We start from the raw sequence: 23,017 nt of genomic DNA on the forward strand, positions 1-23,017 counted from the left end.
AGGGATGACGCTGGGCGCGGTGATAGATAGCGCATCCGACACTCGGACAAAGAGCTGATCGTTGCAGCTCTTGCCTCTCACTGTCTCGTGCCGTCACGTGCTCCCAACAATATATCTACTGCGTCACGAGGCATTTTTGCCGTTGCTGTTGCGTTTGTGATGACGGGAGCGGTGTCAGTGACAGGAAGGGGTTTGGGGTGGGGCAAGAGCTCGAGATTAGTGTGGTTTCCGTTCCTTTTACCCCCCCCCTCCCCACCGTTTTTTTTTTTTTTTTCTTGTTCTTCGTTTCATCTTTTGATTCCGTCGTAACGTCCAGCCGGGGATTTGTACGGCTGCAGAGGGTCGCTCTGAGATGAGCCGCGACTTTTGCTCTTGTTTTCAGCGAATTTACATTCGAGTGTGAAGAAGGTTGGATTTCTTCGGGGACTCAACTGCTCGGTTTGATTCGTTTGTTTAAATTATACAAAGAATGCATGAAGAGGATCAAGAAGCTGCGAAACATCACAAGATAAAAATTATTCTAGGCTTTTATCGGAAGATATCCAACTACTTTATTTTTTTATTCTCTAACGCGAGCATAAAACTGTTTCGTAGTAATGTGTGGCGTCTGCGTTTAGTACTCATCCCTCCATCCTGAACTCAATTACCTCAACCAGGGGAGGGGGGGGGAAGGATTTCGAAAATATAAAAATAACCAAATAAATATGCTTTTAATTTATCTTTAACTTTAGGCAGTACAAACTTTTTAATGTTAATCGGAGGCCTGAAATGCTTTGAACAAGTTCCGTGTTTTGTGGGAAACGAGATTTTAACTTCACCATTTACAGCGCTAATGTAGGATAGATTTACAATCTTTTGAATTAATTAATAAAAATCTTCATCACGAAAACTAAGTATTACAATCGAATTAATTTATGGTGTGGTTGATAGCACTTGAACGCTGCGCAAAGTAACTCCTAGCTTGATATGTAAGAATTACGATGACAACCGATTATGCAAATTTATTATGAAGTTCGATCCCATTCAGCTAAATCTTTAAGCGTGCTGCATTCCGAGCACTACTGAGGGTATAATCATGGGCGCTGTTTTGAATAAAAGTCGCATAGATAAGCCAGAAGTTCGAGAGGTTTGAAAGTATGCATACCCCATTATCAGTTAGGCCTAAGTGCCATGCACTTAGGCCTAACTGAACTCTTCTTTTTAAGACTTTGGCTTACCATTATGTTCCAAGCGAAATGTAACTTAGGTGGGGTTGGTGAGATTTTCTGTTTAATCACTCCTCCCACGTAGAGTGAACTCGGGAACGATTTGCAAAAGAAAAATATAATCGATAGGAGAAAAATAGATTGTAGACTATCTTACTACCAGCGGATGGGCCGTCGTAAAAAACGATTTAAAACAAACACGAATTGGACTTCTGTTTAGAAATGTATTAACAATTACTTGGATCTGGAGCAATGACGCAACAATGCGCATCGCGCCACGAAATTTCCGCTTAAATACACGGAAATCATGAACCGGAAGAAAGAATTCCATTGGTCCCGCAGCAGAAGTGTATTCCTCCGCAATCACACAAGGTACTGATAATCTTCCTTTAACAAAAAATAGAGCCAAAAATTCAGTTCCTTGGTCTGTAGAGAGAAAATAAACGTTAAGCCTACAGTGATTGGCAAACTGACTTCACCATTTAAGTCAGTTTTTCGCTTTTTTACTTTGAGGGCAACATCGTATTTACTCAAGTTCTTAGGGAGTATCTTAAGATGTTTTGAATTAAAGTTTGTAAAGTTTAACTCTTTACAAATGTTAAGGTGGCTTCGGCGTTCGTGTAGGTTTACTATCGCTTCTAAAGGATATCATTTTTTTTTTTTTAAATTTTAATTTCAGTGAAAACGAACATTTCAATATCTAGAGTTCCTTGTTTTGTTCCATATCGAAGAAAGCTTTGAAGAACTTTGACTTTCGTGGTTCAGTACAGCGTGACTTACTATTGGTAACTAATCTTCAGTATTGATAATTAAGGGGATTAACACCCCGAAGCATATTACAACACAAGATAATCTTCTTGTATTATATTATCCTTCAACCCATCCTTAATCAGGGGAAGATACCCCTGTGCTGCGTCCCCTAAGGACAAGCACTTTATGTCGTTTGTGTTTTGAGGGCCAAATACCCGAACTAATCATTTGATTGAAAAGACCTGATGAAGGTTCCTCGCGATTCGAACCCTGGTCTTCCCAGCCAAACGGCTCCTCTATGGAAACTGAGCTACGGAAGCCTCCCCTTATTATTATTCCAATATAAATCTTCAACTTCTATTGAAATCGCTCGAACTAGATTTAAAAGCCTATTCGTTTTTTTTTTTTTTACTCGCAAGAAAAAAAAGCGATTCAAAATAAAAAAAAAATAACTTAAAGTTTTTACTGCATTTTTGTGATGCACAAGTGGAAATTCTTAAAAACGGCGGATTTCATTGAGGCCTATTTCGAGGCGGAGCACAGGAAGTGCGTTTAGTTTGTTCTTGTTCTGAGTAGAGCTGCAGTGCGGAAGCGTCGTTTGATTTACGTCTCATTTTCAAAAAGAAAGTTCTTGTCTGGTCTTTGAGGAAACCAATTAGTATGCTTTCGATTATACGGTCTCGGATTGGACTTACCGGGAAGATGATTTCTTCTTTCTTCGGCTTCCTCTAAGTAGACTACTTCTCACCAAAATAAAGCCCATCACAAATCAGTCCGTTGATTAAAACACCGAATTCACAAGTTCGCGTGCATTAGGTGGCAATTAATCGAATCCTCGGTAAAAACAAGGCGCCTTCTAATGAGACCAAAGAGAGAAAAAAAAAAAAGAAAGTTATGTGTCCACAATGATTTCAGAGAAATAAAAACCGGAGAGCCCCGAGAAAGTCTTCTTTCCTACGAACTATGGTAATTAAAAAAATCCTGTAGAATTAAGGGGGGGGGATCGAATTAGTGAAAATGTGGGGTGACTGATCCATCTGTGATTATCGGAGGAGATTTTACAGGTTACTAAGCCACTTTAGAGAGATGCTCCCTCCCTAGCAAAGAACTCTTAGCTGCACAAGTTCGTCATTTTAAGACGAACGGAGATCTGCACCCAACGCAACTCATCACCGGGTTCTTCAAAATATAAAAACGTTCCACACCGACTGTTACAAGGATTGACAGCAAAAATGCCAGAGAATGGATGTTTCGTACCCATTTTTGTATGATTAAGATAATTTGAATTCTTTTATTATTATTACGTGACACCTGCAAGGAGTCCAAAGACTCACCGAAGTAGGACACCCTTTGCTCTACAGCTCTCCGTCTCCACCACCACTCAGTCCAACTACAGCGAACCTCATCATCTACACAAATGCCATCTACTGCCCACCACCACTAGTATTTTCATAGACAATCGCAAACATCCATGCCCACGGCGGGACTTGAACCCGCAGCTTTACGTATATACGTATGCAGTATAGATTTATTTAGTTTCTCTCCTGGTGTCTATTTTATCTTGTCTTGTGTATGGAAAGTCCGTAGGAAATTGTGAGAGACCGAGCGGCAATATATAGGGATTTTACTGCCACAAGACGGGCCCCACCCCATTAATATTACGAACGAACTTAAAAGTAAGTCCCAGTAGAACAATATACCTTTCTGTACCTTCTTTCTTCATTATCCCACTTTTTTTTAAATCACAATTAATTAATTAGAATTATTATCGCGGTTCGATTGGTCATCCCAGTGTGATTTACAGGTAATTAACTCTGTTTTGCAATTGCCACGATTCTTTAAAAAAACAAAGACGTTCTGTACAGAGATATTTCGTTAAGAATCTCTCTCATATGTCTTGATATTCAAGAGAGATTCTTGAATATCAAGACATTTTCTGCAATGCTTCAGACACACATTGAAAAACACGTAGAGTTTCTGCAGTTGAAGTACTTTTCTGTTTGTTTCGTGTGAGTGTGCTTCGGGGGGGGGGGATAAGCCTAGCTGCGCTATCCCAACTTTTGAGCTTTTGTATTGGCTGCCCTCTGCGCCAGGTCAGTGATTACTTACCAGCTCTGTGTTTCTGCAATCTTCCTTACAACTTCACACCACTTTTTCTACGACTTTTCACTCCTTCAAACAAAATTAGTCCGTGTTTTCCTAACTCCAGGATTGTCCTCTAATCCACGGTCAGACACGTGGGCCACACTGGCCCCCGAAGTCGGTTATCGAGGCCTTCGACTGCCGTCCTATATCTTGACTTGGCAACATGCAATGGCTATTGTGCCTGACCAACAGGTTTGGTGGGTGATAGCCCGACTCGAGCCGGATCAATAGCGGCCTCCTGGAGTCGTTACTTCCACGAGGTTAGGCCAGAGCAGGCACAGCCGACCATGCGTGAAATTGCGTCGAAGCTCTAGGGGCCACGCGCCGACGGAAGGGACACTGATAAGCCTCAGCTAATGGCATAGCATCCCTTTGTTCACCTGGACGTATCCCCCTTCGACCCCCCCAATCTCTGTATTCTCCTTTCTCACTGAGAGCTCAGTAGTAAATAATTTCAGCCGATTTCTGCTGTCTACCATTCCTCCAAGCTTTGCCACTGTTCTGTCAGTCGGCAGCAAGTAAACCCGAGAAATGCGACAGCGTATTTTGACATCATTTGACAGCGAAGACATTCGTAGAGTGCATGTCAAATGAGACAAGTTGGTTTGGCTCCTTCTCTGCACAGAATTGATACCTGAAAGAAAATGAGACAGGCGTGTTATTATTGTGAATTGTTTAGAAGACTGCTAAGCACAAACCAACTCTTAAATGCATGCGAATAGACAAGTGCCACACCGAATAATGGAAATCGTCTACACCAAAGATATTATCCGATAAATGTATATAGAAAGAATATGGTTAGAGAACAACAATAGTTCTCTAACCATACTCTATTGTTGGCAGAACAACAATAACTGTCTGATCTGCACGGAAGAACGAGAATGATAGCCACGTGATATAGCTATCAAATTGTGGCGAGTGTTGTACTAGAGAAGTAATATACACGTAAATATAACAAGAACTGTAATTAGCAATCTTTTAGGCAAGTTAAAAATGCTAAGGACTTTTATGCGTGTGATACGGACCTAACTGAGATCAGCAACCAGCTCATGCTTTTCAATGGTTCAATTCCTTATTAACTTAACAGATCTACGTGACTTTAGTTGAATGTAAAAGAATGGAGGAACATTCGCCATTCAGGCTGAGCACTCGCTCGCCTTCATTCTCCGAGCACCCGCTGAATTAAAGGGTGAATCTCGGTGTGCGAGATGTTTCATAATCGCTGATGCAAGAAGGAGTTTTTCGTGTTCCTTGAAGTGAAACACGATGACACAAAGTTATCTTAATGCGTTAAGAATAATGGCAGTTAATAAAATTTTCTTCGATTTCTTTGCCAACACTCATAAAGAAATTCGAAGCAAACGATCAAGTACGTCTTATTTATTTCTTGGGTTCTTTTCCTTCCCTTTTTGTTAGTTTTTTTCAAGATGTTTAGTATCAAATTACTGAAAATAATGTATTGTTAATCTCACTGCTGTAACGAGAACTTTAGAAGAATCCACTCTCCCCTCCCCCCCAACTATATCTCTGTCTTGAGATCCTTCATCATAGATCGTTTTGCCGACAGATGTCGCTTAGTGTGATGTGATGTTTTCCAGGATCACAAAAACACACACCAATTCGTGGTATCTCTGGCGAGAACGGTATCAGGAGAGGTGCGCCTTAACAGTTAAAACACTGTCGCCACCTTCCGGCAAAATATGAAAAACCTTATTAAGGATTCGTTCGTCATTTGTGTATTTGGAAATGTTCCTAACTTTGTTTAGTTAAAATATATTATCAGAAATTCAGTTGTTGGAGGCTGTCGTTAAATATCGCATTTGCTAGACTCCACCATTTAAATCATTTTACGTTATGAAGTTAGCAACTGGCCGTAATATATATCAAGCTATGATATCTAATCCTAGAATAACACTGTGAAACCTCACGTGAATTTGAGGTTTCTTTCTTCCATCAAAATAGTATACCAGCCAAAACCACCGCGAAGAAATAAAGATGTACGTACTGCACGGAAACCGTACGCAGCGAAAGATAAATAAGAAACAACCATTCCTATGATTTATTTTCCATACAATGCAAATACTCTCGAACCGTGTAACTGGGGGGGGGGTGAATGCGAACTAATCGCGTGGAGAAGCACAGCTTAGTGATGCAGATGGATGCCCAAAGAATGTGAGATCGCGAATATAAACAGGTGATTTTGTATTTACTCATTTAAGTTTTTTTTAAAAAAAAAAAACTATATTTTCTACGCACCATAAAGTCCTCCTCCCCACTTTTTTTTTAAGGCAAAACGTTTTATCGTCCTTGTCACAAAAGAAATATTAAAGGGGTGCATTTTTGCCTGAGGTTTTAGATGGCTATCTGGGTCTTTTATTTCGCAACGTGTGACCCTACTTTTATACCTTTAATGATCGCACGAGAAGGTTTTTTTTTTTTTTTTTCAGCATCTGACAATAAGCACTCGATGAAAATACAACTCCCGTCTATACTGTGAGTGTAATCTACTTCGTCTGCTATGAACCGTGTGAAGACTCACTTAGAAAACATGTCGTGCAAGAGGTCTCTGCATAAATCACTTGCTTGACAGGAAAAATGGCTTGAGCGATCAAGAAACAATAAAGCGATGTCTGCGTTGGGGCATTTTGGTCAAAGAAGAGCAGAGGAATGTCTTCTGATATGGAGCTGTAATGTGTGACGTAACAATGACAAGCTCCTCAAGTGAGCCATACATCATTAGATGTGTGATAGCCACGATTTTCACGTGCATGCACGCAATGACATGGGGCGAGCTTTTTTTTTATTGTTCTCTTTTGCTTTTTTTTTTCTCGGAGCGCCAAAAGGGAAGAGAGGTTTGAAATGTGACTTTTCAAAAACAGAGTTACAGACGGTAATGTACTGTATTTATTGTGTACAAAGTTCAGTTTTTAAATTAATTATTATTTTCTGTATTCTAAATTGACATTATCAGTGTGATTATTTGTTATTCTTATTTTAAAAAAAGAAAAATTTTCTTCTTCATGGATAAATGAATACGGAAAAATTTAAAGATTAAAAAAATATATATTTAAATGCTACAATATTTATTTTTGAAACACCCCTCAATGAGGTGGTAATCTTCTAGCACCGCCTTGATTTGAGCATTACAGGGAATGATATGGTTGATGAGTCATTTGCTCTTATCATAATTAAGCATCTTTTCAACCTTCAGAGGAAATTGATCTAATCATAATTAAACCTAATCTTAGCATTACAGGAAATTACAACAGAATGCGATGCTTAGCAGGTCGAGATTTGATTGGTACACACTTTTTGCTGAGCCCACTTATATTTTCCCGTGCAGAATTTATTTTTAAATCAGACTTCGAATCAACTTTGTTTTGATTACTTGTTGATGTTTTTATTTATTTTAAAATCCTATTAGTAATGCTAGTTTCAAAAGTAATTTCCTGTTCGACAGTTCAGTTGTAATTTCAAACATGTCCTGCTATGTATTGACTTTTTTTTTTCTCTCTCTTTAAATGAGCCTATTTTAATTTTTTTTTTCTTTTTCTTTTCAGGTAAGGCTTCAAATTGTATCGGCTATTGTGACTTCAACCCTGGAGGTGGGTGGGCTAATGAATTTCGCATTTCATATGTACTACTTTTTCAGTATTTAGTGGTGATTTTTTTTGTAAACTGAAAAACATTACAGTTCCAAAATATTGTCATTACATGATTGATTATTAGCAGTTTGATGTAATCAGATTTTAAATCCCAGATTGATGCATAATTTCTTTTTGAGGTTCTTTTATTCGTAAAAAAAATTTGAATCCTCTAAACCACGAAAGTTAATTTCGTTTAATAGTGTATATATTTAAAGGTATGTTTAAATCTAGCATAATATCTGAATTAGCTCCATTGTGAATAATAATAATAAAAAAAACAGTTAGTTAAAATTCCTATTTAAATATGTTTTTCCAAATATTCATGCAGACCGTAATGTAGATTTACACTGATGTTATCAAAAACAGCACAGGTCGGAACAAGTAAGTTTTATTACCAATATTTGGTCACAGACACTTAGATATCATCAGGGCATCTTAGATTGCCATTAACTCATTTAACGATAAATGAGTTAGCTATCCAATTCTGTATTACCAGTTTAGTGAGACAATGTGTACCATTTAGTGTTTACCCTGGCGACGTGTTTTTATCACTCTGTAAGCAAGTATAACGTAGTGACTAAGGCGAAATATTGGTAAGAAACTGTATTTATTCTAATCCGTGCAGTTTTTAATATTATTAAATCCTAAGAGAAATATGATCCATACGTATGAATCTACGTTTGAGGTGTACAATTCAAACTGCAAGGTGGAATAATAAGACATTTATTTAAGGTGAAATATTTCTTGTAATTTTACTTAGACCACTGGAGAGGTCTTGTAAGAAATCGGCTAACTTGATGGGATTGGAATCAGTTTTTCTGTGCTGTCAAGTCACTTGCAACAAAAGCCAAGAAACGCGAAGTGTGGATGTAAGCCAATACCAAACGAAAAGGAGTTTTGGATTCAGCACATCGAAGCATTTCTATTCATCCAAGTATTCTTGTATGGGAATGGACTTTGATTCCCACATCACTCAATAGAACGACTCGCTTTTGCAATAAATTTATCTGCGGGACCTCGAAACACTGAGTGGAAGTTTCAGTAGCAACTGATTTATGAATGTCATCGTTTTTACACGCTGCAATAGAAGATTCTTGGCCCGCTAAATGCGCTACTTAAGCGATTTCGAAGAGTTCACTGCATTCGTGGATGGGTTATTAAGCTGCGACTCGGGAAGAGTGGAGCAAAATTTATTAGTCCTAACAACAGTAATTAGGAATATTGAGACAGCGGTTGATAATTTAGTGGGACAAGCAGGAGGCTTTACCAACGCACGTTGCAATTTTGAATCTGCTTTTAGAGTTGGCTTAGCAGTGGCCAAGCGCATTTAGTCTTATCGGGAAACTATTGGAGCGTCCAAAGGAAGGCTGAAACGTAAAGCTTGGAGTGAATTCTGGTAACTGTTAACATTTATTTTGTTCAGAATTTCATAATAAAAAACACATTGAATATTCTTTTTGATTCTCCATGTCTTCCGTGTAAAAAAGTTAATTTTTTTTCATGACCATGAAATAGGCGAACTTAGTTGTTTCCTAACTCGGAAACAACTAAGTTCGTCTGTTTCCTAACAGTGCACATCCTAATTACAATGCAACAGTCCCACAAGACAAATGAATTCTTGATTCAGCCGCACAGCAGACGTTTCTGAAGAAAATTCATTGAATTTGATTCGTTTAAAAGTGAGATGATTGGCACTGTAAAGAAGTTAGTGATCAGATTGGCATTACTTTATTTCTTCAATCTAATAATAAATCAACAAATCGCCTCAAGGAACGATTGAGTTTTGGCTTTGATGACTGGTCACTTCAAAAAGGAACCAACTGCTCTGCTTCCATTTGAGAAGCGTCTTTTATAACTGATAAATGGAATTTACATTGCGCATGCGTGTCTCCATTGCTTTGCCCAAATGCAAAGGATCAAATATGATCTGCATTGAAAGATTAAATCGCCTGGAAACAATCTTTGAACGGAATAAAAAAACAATGGCGGATATTCCCGACTACTAAAGATGTATTCGCACGAGCTCTGGAGAGCACCAGGAATTTGCGATTCACCTAGAACTTTGATCGGAAGTAATACTTTTAAACACTTTTTACGTGTACCCTGCGTAAGTGACGTTTACGTACATCCCCATAAAGGTTTCTAATTAGGTGGTCCGTACGTGGTGTAAGAAGGGATGTGACGTGGATCGTAATTGCAAATGAATCGAGGGCGCTTGTTCTAATTCATACACGAATAGAAATCTTTTAATCTTAATCCAAGAAAACGAATCCAACTGCATTAGCAGAGACATGCATACGCATCTAAGTTGCAGTATCTGGACTGAGTTCACATCTGTTCTTCTTCTTCCCAGTGATTTGGCAGCATCCTATGGAAACGTGTTGATGCTGCAAGAAGGAAATGCTGGTTGGGTTAGTGAAATTTTATTCAAATAAATATAACCGAAAATCTCGTACAATGAGTAATGTTTGTCAAAATATTCTGCAGTAAGCGTTATTTTGATAACATTTACTTATTCAGGAGGACAGTCTACTGAGAGGAAATGTCTTCTTTGGTTTTCCAGCAGCTACCTAAAAAAAAATCCTCAGAAGACATTTAAATACACATCAAACTGTTCATGATTAATTCACCACCGACAGTTAGAGATCTGTAGTAATATTGATAAACAAAACTGGCCCTTGACGCACCAGTGTGTTGTGTTTTAAGATCACCTAAAGAGTTCAGTAAATTTCTTCTCAATTAGTCTGAAGCATAAAGGAGTGGTTAGATTTTTGAAGAGACATCTTGTTGGCCAGTTCATCAGGAATTCCTGTCTCTCCATATAAGAAGTTTGTAGATACTTTGTGTCTTCAGGCCCTAATGGGGATCAAAACATGTACACTGCTCGAGATCTCGTGCTAAGTCACGAAGGATGGATTAGAGCAATGCTTTCTATGCCATTGCCGTTCAGAGAATGGAGCTAAACGCAAACAGTTTAATTCCGGACTTGCGGATTCGTTTTTGCTGTTGGAGTTTTATAAAGAGCAGAGGATGCGTTTGGAAAGAGTTCAGATTGCATTCGTTCCGCTTTCTGAGAAACTCTCCATAAAGTGGATGGATGCTTTTGATTAGGTCGTCACTGAGGATGAGTCATCAATGTATGAGTTGCCAGTCGCACCTGAATACTTGTTTTTACGTGAAAAGCTGAGCTGGGCTGTTCTGTAGCATATGTCAAATGAATCAACCCAATTTGAAAAGCATCATGAAAAGTCCATCACTTCTCTCATAAAAGTCTAAAACATACTTAAAAAAAACTACAAAAAATCATGAGCGTGAATGTTTCTTTATTTCTGCAATATTTCGTTTTGATCTGATCTGATCTGATCTGATACTACCTTAGTGAACAATCGGACTGGTTGCAGAGGCATGTTTTAACTATCAAAAGAAAATAAAACAACAAAATAAGACTGAGCAATAGATATGATTAATAGCATCCTATAATTCGCCACTACTGTTTGTTCTTGAGATAAAATTTTTGTAACAACACATCAAAATATGTTCTTACAACAAAACGACTCTTTGTATGGCATTTCTATACAAACCATGCAGCGGTTTGGCTGCACTTAAAGCCGAATCAATTAAGGCGACGAGGATCAGTGAATTATGATAAGTACGGGTTTCATGGACCCGTTAGTCCTGGTTTTCAAGATGAAAAAACGTCGTCCCTTGTCTGAAACCGGCTAACGTACAATTTAAAAGTTCTTATACAGGTTTTTTTTTTTTTGTCTCATAGACGGGATTTGAACCCAGTTCTTTGTAATTGAAGGGCGATGTCGCAACATTACATCCTCGCGAATGCTTATGGAGACGTTGAATGTGTGACGGCGAATATTTTTTTTTTGGCAATATTTGCTTTACAATATTTATAAAAAAAAAAAAAAAAAAAAAAAAAAAAATCTACTCCAAAATATGAAAAGCACATTTGTTTACACTAGACGACGTAGTCTGTATGTAATCTAGGTGTGTTTTTGTCAGTTATTCTATCTGATAATAACGTGTGAGTGTGAGAAAAAATGACCAGCCTCGAGTTTGAGCATTTTGCCTTGCTAGGATTCGGAAAATAAGAATAGAGAATTCCGAAAACATTGAATAGGAGTGGAAATTCAGTTGCTTCAGGCCATCTTTAGCTTTGACATGCGCAGAGAGTTCTTTTAATAGCGGGCCACGTCAATATGATAATAGACAGCATCGATGCTAATCTACACTCCTGCTTTTCTCCTGAGGAGTTGGAAGATAAGATTGTAGCGTAATACAAGTCGAGTGCAAGAAAAATAAAATTAGGAAGCGATGAAAAATGGACTCGAATATTAAAAGAATATCAGATAAATCTTCGGGGATAAAAATCCAAGAATATTTTTCGTTCACATCTCCTGTTACTCAAAGAGACCAAAAAGATCTTCTTTCATGTATCGCATTGACATTACTTTGTTTTTGAGTGCTGCGTATTAATAAAACTACGCAGACAAACGGGGCGTTGTTGATAACCTTTGTACGGTTACACTAAGGTCGACTAACAGAAAGAGTATTCAGGGGAGGTTTGGGGGAAAGCGACAGGAGGAGTACGACAGCATTAGATCAAGAGGGGAATGATCAATATGGCTGACACGGCCGGAGGCTTCTAGTCCCATCGTCGGCGCAGAGGAGCGGAACTAATGACAGCGGACAGCCTCCCTGGCCTGGCCGGGCTGTAAGTGGTCATTCAGGACGGAGAACAGAGCTCGTGCAGATGAGCTGGGGCAGGCCAGAAGTTCTCTCTTACCACAAGCGGAGTAATTACGTAATTAACAATTATTAATTGTTCTTTCAGCGACTGGAAGGAACGGGCAATGGTGAGAGGGTTAATGTTCCGTGCCCTAACTCGGCGCCGCGCACCAGCGGGCGCGTGGATTGTGAAGGAGTTGGCATGGAAATGTTGCTCTGCGATGATACACTGGATTAAATAGGTGCAAAAGGGTTCATTCCGTAGCATTTAGATGAACTGCATTTTTGGGGGGTAATATGCATCAAGGGACTTTGTTGCGCGAGATCTCTGCACGCTGATGCCACTCTCCCGTGAAACCCACTTCTGTCTGACTTAAGGACTTGATCTTCACTTTTTTTTTAATTCGTTCTCGCTATTCAAATCATTTTATTTTCTCACGTATATTCTAAAAAACTTTCGCTTCCATTATTGGGGTTGGGGGGGGGGACTGGCCTTCATTGCCTGATCACTACATAGTTAATAAATAAATAAATGGTTTACTTTCTTTTCCTCAAATTCTTCGATGCAATAGGCCATTTGGAAGTTTTTTTTCTGATTTATATTACAACGTAAGCATTGATTGTCTTGATTACAAGCGACTGTTCACTGAATTTTTTTATCTACGAATGGCTACTGTGAGGACCCATTTTCGATTGTTTATTCGTAAAAGATTTCGGCATATTTTGAATCATAATTAAGAAGCCACTTTTCACCCAAGAACCATTGCGTATCGTTTACTGCTGTCCAGCTCATCCTTCTGCTAATGCCTCGAAATTCAGATTGAACCATTATCAAATCGTAGCCTTAAAATATATTATTACTGTGGTTGATTCAGACCCTGGGTCAGGTCTGAATAAGACCCAGGTCTTATTCAAGTCTTTGGAATACTTCACCGATGCACTTCGAAATAAGTGCAACTGATTTGGTTCCAGAAGCTCAGAACTGTCCCAAAATGTTACAATAAGTAGATATACGCACTTAATTAAGGAACAAACAGCAGTCTCAAATGCATTTTGGAATACTGATTAGAAAAAAACGTAGGCAAAACAGAATGGCGAACCTGCTGCTGAGATAATACATCTGCACTGCTTCCTTTAAGCGTCATGTGCATGCGCAGAAAGTCGGAAGTTTTGTTGTTTATACTGAAATAAATATCCCACAGAGAAAAAAGAAAGCCAGCTCTTCAACCGAGTGTCTGAAAACTATGTTGAACAGTTACTATGGTAACAAGTAGTCAAAGATTCTGACTGTTATCTGTTATTCGAGTATTAGATTCTCTATTAGTCTCCCGATTTCCACCCTTCTTCCTCTCCCCCACCCCCAAAAAATAGACAGAGAAAGAGAGATATTCTAGTTACTATGTCAGACATAATTTTTCAGAATGGCCGAAAGAATGCAAATATCGCCTTGGAGTCATCATTGGACTATAACGTACGTATATTTCGATCTTTATTTACAAAACCCACCTATTTTTATTGGATAATCCACTAGTAGAGAGCACAGACGTCCATATTCGACACTGCTGCGTATTCTCTAACAGCCAAGCAGCTAGTAATGATTCGCTACCAGAAATAGTAAAGAGCAAAGTCATAGCTCATTTTTCCTAGAGAGCGATTGAGTACAAACGGTGTACGTAACAACTTATCGAAGTATTCATTGTTTTGGGGGAGTGGGTACTGGAGAGGGAGGGTGGGTGGAAAAACGGATCGTCACTGATTGCATCAAGAAGAGAGTGGCGATATTGAAATATCTGTTCACTTTTAACCACAGATAAATTTCTCTTTTATACTAATGTCCTTAAAGAATTTAGACCATCTCTTAGGATTTTACACAATTATCTGCACTGTTTTCAGCATTCCCCGATATGGGAGGAGTGCGGGGGGAGTGGAGGGAAGGAGTTCTACCGTACATCATGTTCATCTCAGAGCAGCGCATGGCTCCTTTTGTACGGCGCATCCCACCACACGCACATCACGTCAAACGAAACACACACACACACACACAAACAAGCAGCAGCAGGAAGGCGTGCAGCTGTGCTATCAATGAGCCGCCCTCCTGGGAGGTAAGGTGAAGCCCAGAACGGCTACCATCTCGGAGAAAGCTGTATTTGTTCACAGCTTGCAACCTGATTAGAAACGGACGCTTTGTTGAGTCCTCCCACGGTAACACAATTACACGTTCAGCCTTGTTGTGTAATTCGGTTAGCCGGATATGTCTTCTTTCTAAGGCAGCGGAAAAATGTCCGTCGTTGCCAAGGCAATTGGCTCCACGGAAATGATCATCCGGATACCCAGTTCCCCCCTGAGAAGAGGCAGAGATTTAGGCCTAACTCAATCACGCGACTTTAGTCTTCTTCGTACCGCAGCTAAGTTTGTACCTTTGGGGCCTTTCAGTGGCAACTGATGCCGAAAAGTCTTGTCCGTCGGTTTAAGTGCTCCACAACACACACCAGTAATACGATCGTCGCCTTCTACTGTAGCCCAAGTGGCGACAGGTTAATAGGAGGATGAAATGGACAGCAAATTGTCTGTTATGTAAACCATGGTAAAATCCTTCTCTCCGCGCTGACCTCCTCCTCCTATCCCCTGCTCTAAGTCTGGGATATTCAGTACAACGTTATCATGTTGCCACCTAACCACCCCGACATTACTAATTTCATCTGGGATAATTTTTTTTTTTAAATTCGCGTTATAGCAGAGCAAATAGCATGAAACCACAGTTATATTAAAAAAGCCCACAAAATAGTTGTCAAATTACTGATTCTAGGGCTTGCTGCAGAAAACTCGTACCGTTGACACCAGCTAACTTATCTTAAAATCAAAAGCACTTAAAAAGATGTTTCGAGTCTTATCCGGGATTTTCCAACCAAATGATACATATCCTACTGATATCAGTGGGAGGGCCCTTCTGAAAAGAATTTCTTCGCCGCAGGTGAAACTCGAAATGTCTGGAATGTGGCTGCAGATGTCATTCTCCAAAATCCCACACTGCGACTAAGGAACAGAACCATACGAAAGAGTCGCTGCACATCATGACACTTCTACCAAACGTGACTGTGGAAAAAAAATGTAAACAAAATGTCGGCATACCCCTCTCCCTACTAGTGTGCATCATTTGGACATACCTTTACCGCTCCAGTCATCGCTGAACAGCATCCCAGCTTTTTCTCATCGCAAGCTAACAATCTTTATCGAGTGGATAGAAGACATTTTAGTTTTGTGACCAGATATCCATCTTTAAAATGTCGCTCCGCTTCTGTCTTCTTCTCCCTCTCTACACTCCGATGGCTGCTGAACATGCCTGCCTTGCCCTAAAGCTAAACACTCCCGATGCATGTTAGAGGATGGAGTATTTACCGATATGCAGCTGGGAAGGAAAACAGGGAGGCTAAAACCACATGAAAGTCATAATTTAACAATTCAATGCTCTTCCTATAAGGGGGGGGGGCATAGTTTATGCGGCATAAGTCGAAATAACTATCACATGTCCTTTAATAATAGTAAACACAGACAAAATATCTGCAGTCATTAATTTAAAAGTAAATTAAATTAATATACATTAAAAACAATCAAATTTCGCAGCTGTTTATGCCGTAAGGAGGCGCCATTGTACAGCATAGCAAGCATAAAGTTAACTGAAGATCATCTGATTGTATAGATTGCACATACAACGGTACCAGTATATCGTGTGCATGTGGAACGAAGAGACAGAAAGGCGCGCCTTTTCTAATTGTGGTTAGTCCTATGCTGAGCTTTCCCTTATTATAATAACTGAAATAAAAAGATCTAAGAGAAAAAAAAAAACATTTTATAAATATGCCGCCGATCATAATCCCACTGAAGTATTCACAGCACCTTATTACCTTCAGAATCTCTGGGTAACTAAGGTTAAACTATTTAATGTAACCACAAAATCCATTGGTGGATTTCGCACTCGTAAGTAACATTGGGTGTCATCGGGAGCGACGTTTACTCTTTTATTTAGTGATTTCTACAGCAGTTATATCTGCTGGTACTCGCTGTGTGCGCGCTCGCGATTATCAGCATTGTAATCAATCCCAAGACTTCTTGTATTTAATATAAGATTCGTTTTCCTTTCGTACACGAGCTTGAATTCAGGAACTAATAAGATGGTGTGCTCTCAACCTGCTCATATTTGACTGCGTATTGATAAATTATCGATTTCCTTTTCCCATATTTGAAAGGGAGCAGAATCTTCCCGGAAATCACCTCCGAGTTTGCTTGAATTTCTTTACTGCTTATTTTGTATTCTTGAAAATTATGGACCCACTTTTTTTGCGAACAATTTTGTCAGCATTTTTGTAATAATTCATCGCTAAACTCTTGGCTACATTAAAGCCAAGTAAACAGTGAAACGAATCTTATAACTACCTCCAAGTTGTCTTCGCCACGAGCTGAGAAATTCTAGGAAGGTTATTGTGTACTACTTAACCGCTTTGATTTCTACTATTAAACTTTAAGGATACATTTAATTTTTTTTATTTCATAACAAACCGTGTGGTATTCTCAGAATTACGGCCATTCTCATCTTCCTGAGTCAAGTCTGTCGGATGAAAGGAACTGGCTTAATGATTTACACGAGGATTTCTTGTGCAGATCGTCAAGCGATGTATCACAATATTCTGATACTTGAATATTTGACACTTCGACTAGTTTGTAATCAAGGATTTTTTTTCCAAATCCATCTGTTACTTGTCAAGTCACAGATTTGGTCATTTCGTACATGCCATTCTGATGCAGCACTTCTAATTGACCAGCGCCCAACATCAGTTCTTCCTAAGGGTCTTAAATCTTCTTCATCTGGTATTAGAATTCGTATGAAATCCCAGGCATCGTCTTCTTCTATTTGAGGATTGCTGCTTCCAGAGCAGTTTTGCTTTTATAAGTAAAAGGTGCATTTAAACGTGTTTCTGTTGAATATGTGTCGGAACATTACTTTAATATTTGAATTGTCGTAGTTAAAAATAACTCTGGGGAACAGCGCTCAACCATCCGAACACAGTTGGCGAGTAGAACACCAAAATGTTTCACCGACGGGTTGTATTGAAGACATTTTGCAAATATGATTGAGAGAGAGAGAGAGGATATTGTTGAATACCCTACTGGAGGAATGACATGTGTAGTCTAGCGATTATAAATTTAATTTTTACTCTGTATCCTCTCTCGATTCCTCAAAGCTCCTCAACGGTGTCCATTTTTCTTTGTCTCGAGAGATGACACGAGTCGGTTTTTAACTCATTTCGCGTGCTGACATGCAAATCATCCCATTTTTTCTGTCTTTATAGTTTTTCAGATTTTCACATCTAAATGCTTGTTCCTTTAATTCTGTAAACCAGAATATCTTCTTACGTACTAATTTAGTTTCGCCTAACTATCGTGTCTCTGATCGTTCCTATTCCTCTTTTTTTTCTTACGTTCGTTTAACTTCTGTTTATTTCCAATCAATAAATGTTATCATGCTTATATTTTCCCTTATTGCTCTTTTTTATCGTTTTAATGACGTTCAGCTCCAAAATCAAAGACGCTTCTGCCTATCACGTGATGTTGTCTGCTACAATTCCATCATATTTCTCCCTTTGGCACCGCTTGCGCGTAGGGATACATAAATGAGTAGCAAGTTATTTTTTTAACACTACGTGGAAAACATGTCAAAACGAAGGTAAAGTTTATGATAAAAATATTTAGCGAAAGGCTATACAACAAATTTCGCTCTGAATGATGAAAATTAGAACTTTCAGCTCCCTCTACCGGAAAAGATTCGCACTAAATTAGGAATTGCAAATATTTCTCTAGATAAAATGACGAGTCCAGAGAAGTGTTTGAGTGGGGCAAAATTCTTCACTCTTACTTCCCCTAATCATGTATAAACATGTTTATTATTAAGATTGATTTCGGTGTTATTTCAGTAATGCTAGCTCGACCAGTTGTGCGCATGCTCAGTAAAAGAGATGGATTCTGTAAATTTCTTTCATTTACAGTTAATCCCATTAACCGCAGTTTTGACACTCGTCACGAATACTTTTTTTTTTGGGGGGGGGGTCCCAATTCCCAGACATGGGACTCCAGCTTGAGTTCCGTACTCTCTTCAATAGCGTATTGATACAGTCTTCACCGTTAGCAAGAATATGCTGGCGAAGATCCAAACGAAATACAGTACGCGATATTATTTCTTTCTGTATCTCTCTCTCTCTCTCCATATTTAAATCCAGTTGCTTATAATTTTGCTGATGTGATTAATCTCTTGTTCCGGGATTAGAAGGATTCAAGTGTATTATAATTGCACGAATAACAGAAAAACGAACTCATTTTCTTCTGCAACCCACAATTACCCTGAGGGACATTTTTATTAATTGTATTAAACTAAATGGGAAATCTCCTGTCGTCATTTTAGAATAGCACGCTGTTAATCCCCTCCCTTAATATTCTGAATGCAAACACGTGATGTAATATTCAGTTAAAGATGGCATTGTAAATTGTGCAGGAAAAAAATAAATCTTGTTCCCCCCCCCCTTGCCATGTACAAATAATTAAAAAAAAAGTTCTTGAAGTCATCGCCATGGTGATAAGTGTATTTTATTTGTATGGGGAGGACACACTCTACGATCTATTCCCGCACTCTTTTCCTTTAGAGTCATAGGACCAATGTAAGGCAAATGCAAAATCCTAATCGCGAACTTTTTATAATTCTGCTGCGAGACATCACTTTTTTGAACTATTGATTGTCGTGGATAACTTTGCAATACGCCAACATTAACAAGAAGAGAGTTTGGTTCTGACAGGAATATTTGAAGCAAACACGCAGCATCGAGGAAAGCTTCGCTCATCGAAGCTGTCCTCAGTACCGATCAGTGCAATACTTTCCCAACCCTTTAAATTTCTTTCCTTGTAGCTACAAGTTTAAGACAAACTATCCTCTTCACAATGAACAGATCCCGAGGGTGAATGTCGAAGTGCATTTCGGTGCTCTTTTCGCGCTGCTGCCGCCTCACAGTTGTTGGGTCGGTGGGTGGACGGACTGCATGCAGACTCGGATGAGGTGCGGATCGGTGAGGAAAGGATTGAGCAAAAAACGAAGTTTGCAGCGAAATGTCGCCGAAACCGCACGTGTGACAGCCGGACATGACTGCTCTATAGAAGACAGACTATTGGCCAGTGTTTTCGGATGCTTTGTGACCTGCCGTCACCACGGCTGAAAGGTGGCCATGAGCTTTATGATATCGCTGTCACTTAGCAACCGTGCTGCCAGTGATCCATTGTCGGGGCGAGTGTGTTCTTCTCCTGCAGACCACTGATGTTGCCGTGTGTAATATCACTGTCGCCGTCATCCGACCAGCGAAGGGGCGGGGTAGCTCACATCACTGTCACCGAGGCCTGGCACGTCGGATATGAGATAAGATTCCTTCGTCTGACAAGCTGAGCCGTTCTTCGCGCGGTACTCAAAGGGAGGGGGGGGAGAGGGAAGGAGTCGCGGGCATTCTGACAGCTCGAGACTGCGAGATGGGACTGCCACGAAGATGACTGGCCAGATATGAATGAGGCGACATCAAGAGACGGTGATTAAAGGCATCTTTTCACGCACTCGTCGAGCATCGGTGAGATCGGATGACCCCCCTCCCGAGCACTCGCACCTCGGCAGAAACCGTGGGTGCCACGGCAGCGCCCTCTCACGACTGCCTGCAGCAACAGAAGCGGAGATAATGACCCGAGCCGGCTGGACGCAAAGTGGAAACCCCGAGTGTTATTAATTTGATTGCACGGCGAAGTGGATAACATTAGCCGATTAATTAACGCATTGAGATAGTAGGCCTGCGTCTGTCGTCAGCCTTAAATGTGGCGATTAATGAAAGTATTTGAATGGCATGTTGCTTATATTAGCTGACAAAATTCCTTAATTCAACTGCCCATTTACCATTAATAATGCCCAACTGGAATTTAGCGCTTTTTTTTTTTCCTCATCCACCTCTCTCTCTCTCTCTCCCTCTCTTTCTCGGAGATTTGCCTTTCCTGTAGCTGCATGGCGATCTTCTCCACCATGAAACTGGGCGTAATGTAATCACAAATTAGAGGAAAATCAGAACCACTTCCTCCCCCCCCTTCGCTGCTATTAATCTGCATTAAACGCTCGCATTCCACCCTGTTCGAATATCTCAAATGAAAACTGCGTTTTGTTGAACACGAAATCAACTTTAACCTCCGTTTAAAAACGCGTTTTGTTGCGATTATGAACTGGTCAGCAATAAACGCGATCATTCAGGTAAAAATAACAAAATCAAATTATTTGAGTTGAATGCGAATCATCAATCAGACAGAACCCCCCCCCCCTGGAGTGATGCCAACCATTCTAGGAAAGAAATTACCTGAAAAAATAAGAATCAAGTCGCAGAAGTGTTACAAGTCCACCCGATGGGTGTACAATCGGGCCATTGCAAACCCCTCAATAATAACAGCGCAGTCTCGTGGTCCAAATAACCATCTTGAGGGTTTAACACATCGCCATTTGCTGTATCGAACAGGTCAAAATCCCCACCTGTTCTAACCGGAATGGTGGAGTCGGTTCTCAATAAACCAATATCGCTTTACACCATGTAAAGAGAGCCGTTTCCGATAAGGTTTTATGACGAAGCGCCCATGCGAAAGCCACTGGCAGTTGATCGCTCCATGATGACTATATTTGCTCAGTAGCCAAAACGAGGGATCAGCGGGGACTTCTTTCGTATCCTGGTGTGGATATTTAACAACGTTTATAGCTAACGTGATGATCCGGGACAGACGAGGTGGCATTGCGACGGGTGAAAGGACCAGCGCAGCTGACGATGTTGCTTTTCGTCGAACATTGATGAGAAGTCTCATTCAGGGATGGAACCAGAATTCGACTTGCGCGTGTGGGTGCACAAGTGACATTCGAACAGTCAACCGATTCCAGTTCTGTTTCTAGATTTTCAAGGAGTGCGTTAAAAAATCGGCGAAGAATAGGACAAGCGAGGACTTGTACACGTCGACTAATATACGCTGATGCTCTTCCGTAGCGCGACATTTCTCGTGCGGTTGGAAACACATGGGTTCGAATCCCGTCGCGAAGAGCTTTAGGAGGATTTTCTAAATGGAATTGAGGAAATTGGTTTCTCGTACAGAAATGCACGCATTTTAATCCGGCAGACAGACAGAGGATACGCGCAATAGACCATCCAGGCCGCATACAAAAGTAATCAACCATAACCTGGATCTGTATAGAGGTTACGTGTTGAATTACTGAATTGTGAACAGAATGTTTTTTTTTTTTTTTTAAAGAACATAAAATGTTTCCTGAACATTTTTTGCGTTGAGGAAACTTCAGAATCTGTGAGGAAAGACTAAACATGCTCCCCTTTCTCTTGATTAAGGGAGCCGTGTGTGTTAGGGGGGGGGGGGGTGAGGAAGAGGCTTACGTTTCACTCAGTTTACTAGTGAAGCAAATTGTATTGAAGAGGGGTTGTCTCATAACAATGACAAGAGTTGTTGAGCACACGTGAATGAGTGTGCGCCTGCGCAAGACCATTCGTGCATGAGCCCGTGTGTGTGTGTGTGTGTGTGTGTGTCATTTCTTTCCGACATGACACCATCATCAGTGGCAACAGAAGAGGGGGGGAAGCCAGCGTTGCACTATCTGCAAAGCGAGGAACGGTGAGAAAGCTGCCAGGCGCGTGCAATACTGCGAGTGCCCATTGCCATTCCCTCCCTCCCCCCTCGCAGAGCTGCCGTGCCTTGGGCAGGTGCTTACAGGCCGAGTCTCTTTCACGTGAAATTAAGCTCTCTCTCTATTTTCTTCCTTCTTTCTCTTCCTCGACAAAATACTCCGGCGATAATAACGGAGTAGCAGTCACAAGCGCTGGGCTGCGTGCGAGGCTCGCGCGTGGTGTGCCATTAAAGATGGCCGCACCGAGTGTGCCGCTACGTAGAAGCGGCCCCATTGTTGGCGATAAAAACTAGGTTCGGCTTCTCCCGGTGCTGGCCGTTAACAAAGGACAGGGCGAGACAGCCTCGGGAATGTAGCTGAAATGATTCGGCGTCTTTTATGGAATTTTGTCACAAATTGAAAGGTACACGAAAATTATGGACTGCGGGGCTTCTCGGCAAATTACGGGAGTTAGTGCTGCTCCGGACGAAAGTCCATTTGCTTGAACCACACGTCTCACTCTGTTCCGGGGAAGAATTTCAAGTAGTGACCGTACTTGGCAGTGACAAATCGTGTTTTATCGCAGTTCGCCAGCGGCTTCAGGGCTGCGGAAGTTGCACTTATTGAAAACACTAACCCCTTTACTGGAGACAGTTTAATGGGACCTTTCGAGCCGTCTTCAATCGGTGATTAATGGTGTAGGGCCTTCTAACTATGGGATGATTGGTCGGCATCAGCGCGAGTTGGAAAATGCTTGGATAAAGAAGGACGGGATGGTATTGACTTCTCTCTTCTGGGGGTCATCGCACATGCCGATG

The 23,017-nt window shown here is 40.4% G+C and overlaps 1 protein-coding gene across 1 annotated transcript in view; it reads left to right on the top strand.

Moving 5' to 3' along the window:
• The window catches only part of onecut (homeobox protein onecut), a 263,632-nt gene that overhangs the window by 68,347 nt on the left and 172,268 nt on the right, over positions 1-23,017 (top strand). Inside the window, exon 3 of the mRNA XM_090402187.1 lies at positions 20,943-20,956. Coding sequence (XP_090258313.1) covers positions 20,943-20,956 — 14 coding nt within the window. The remainder of the gene's footprint in view (positions 1-20,942; positions 20,957-23,017) is intronic.

This window comes from Typopeltis vanoorti, chromosome 12 (genome assembly GCF_054136105.1).
Source record: "Typopeltis vanoorti isolate ZY-2024b chromosome 12, IOZ_Tvanoo_1.0, whole genome shotgun sequence".
In the NCBI taxonomy this organism is placed as follows: Eukaryota; Metazoa; Arthropoda; class Arachnida; order Uropygi; family Thelyphonidae; genus Typopeltis; species Typopeltis vanoorti.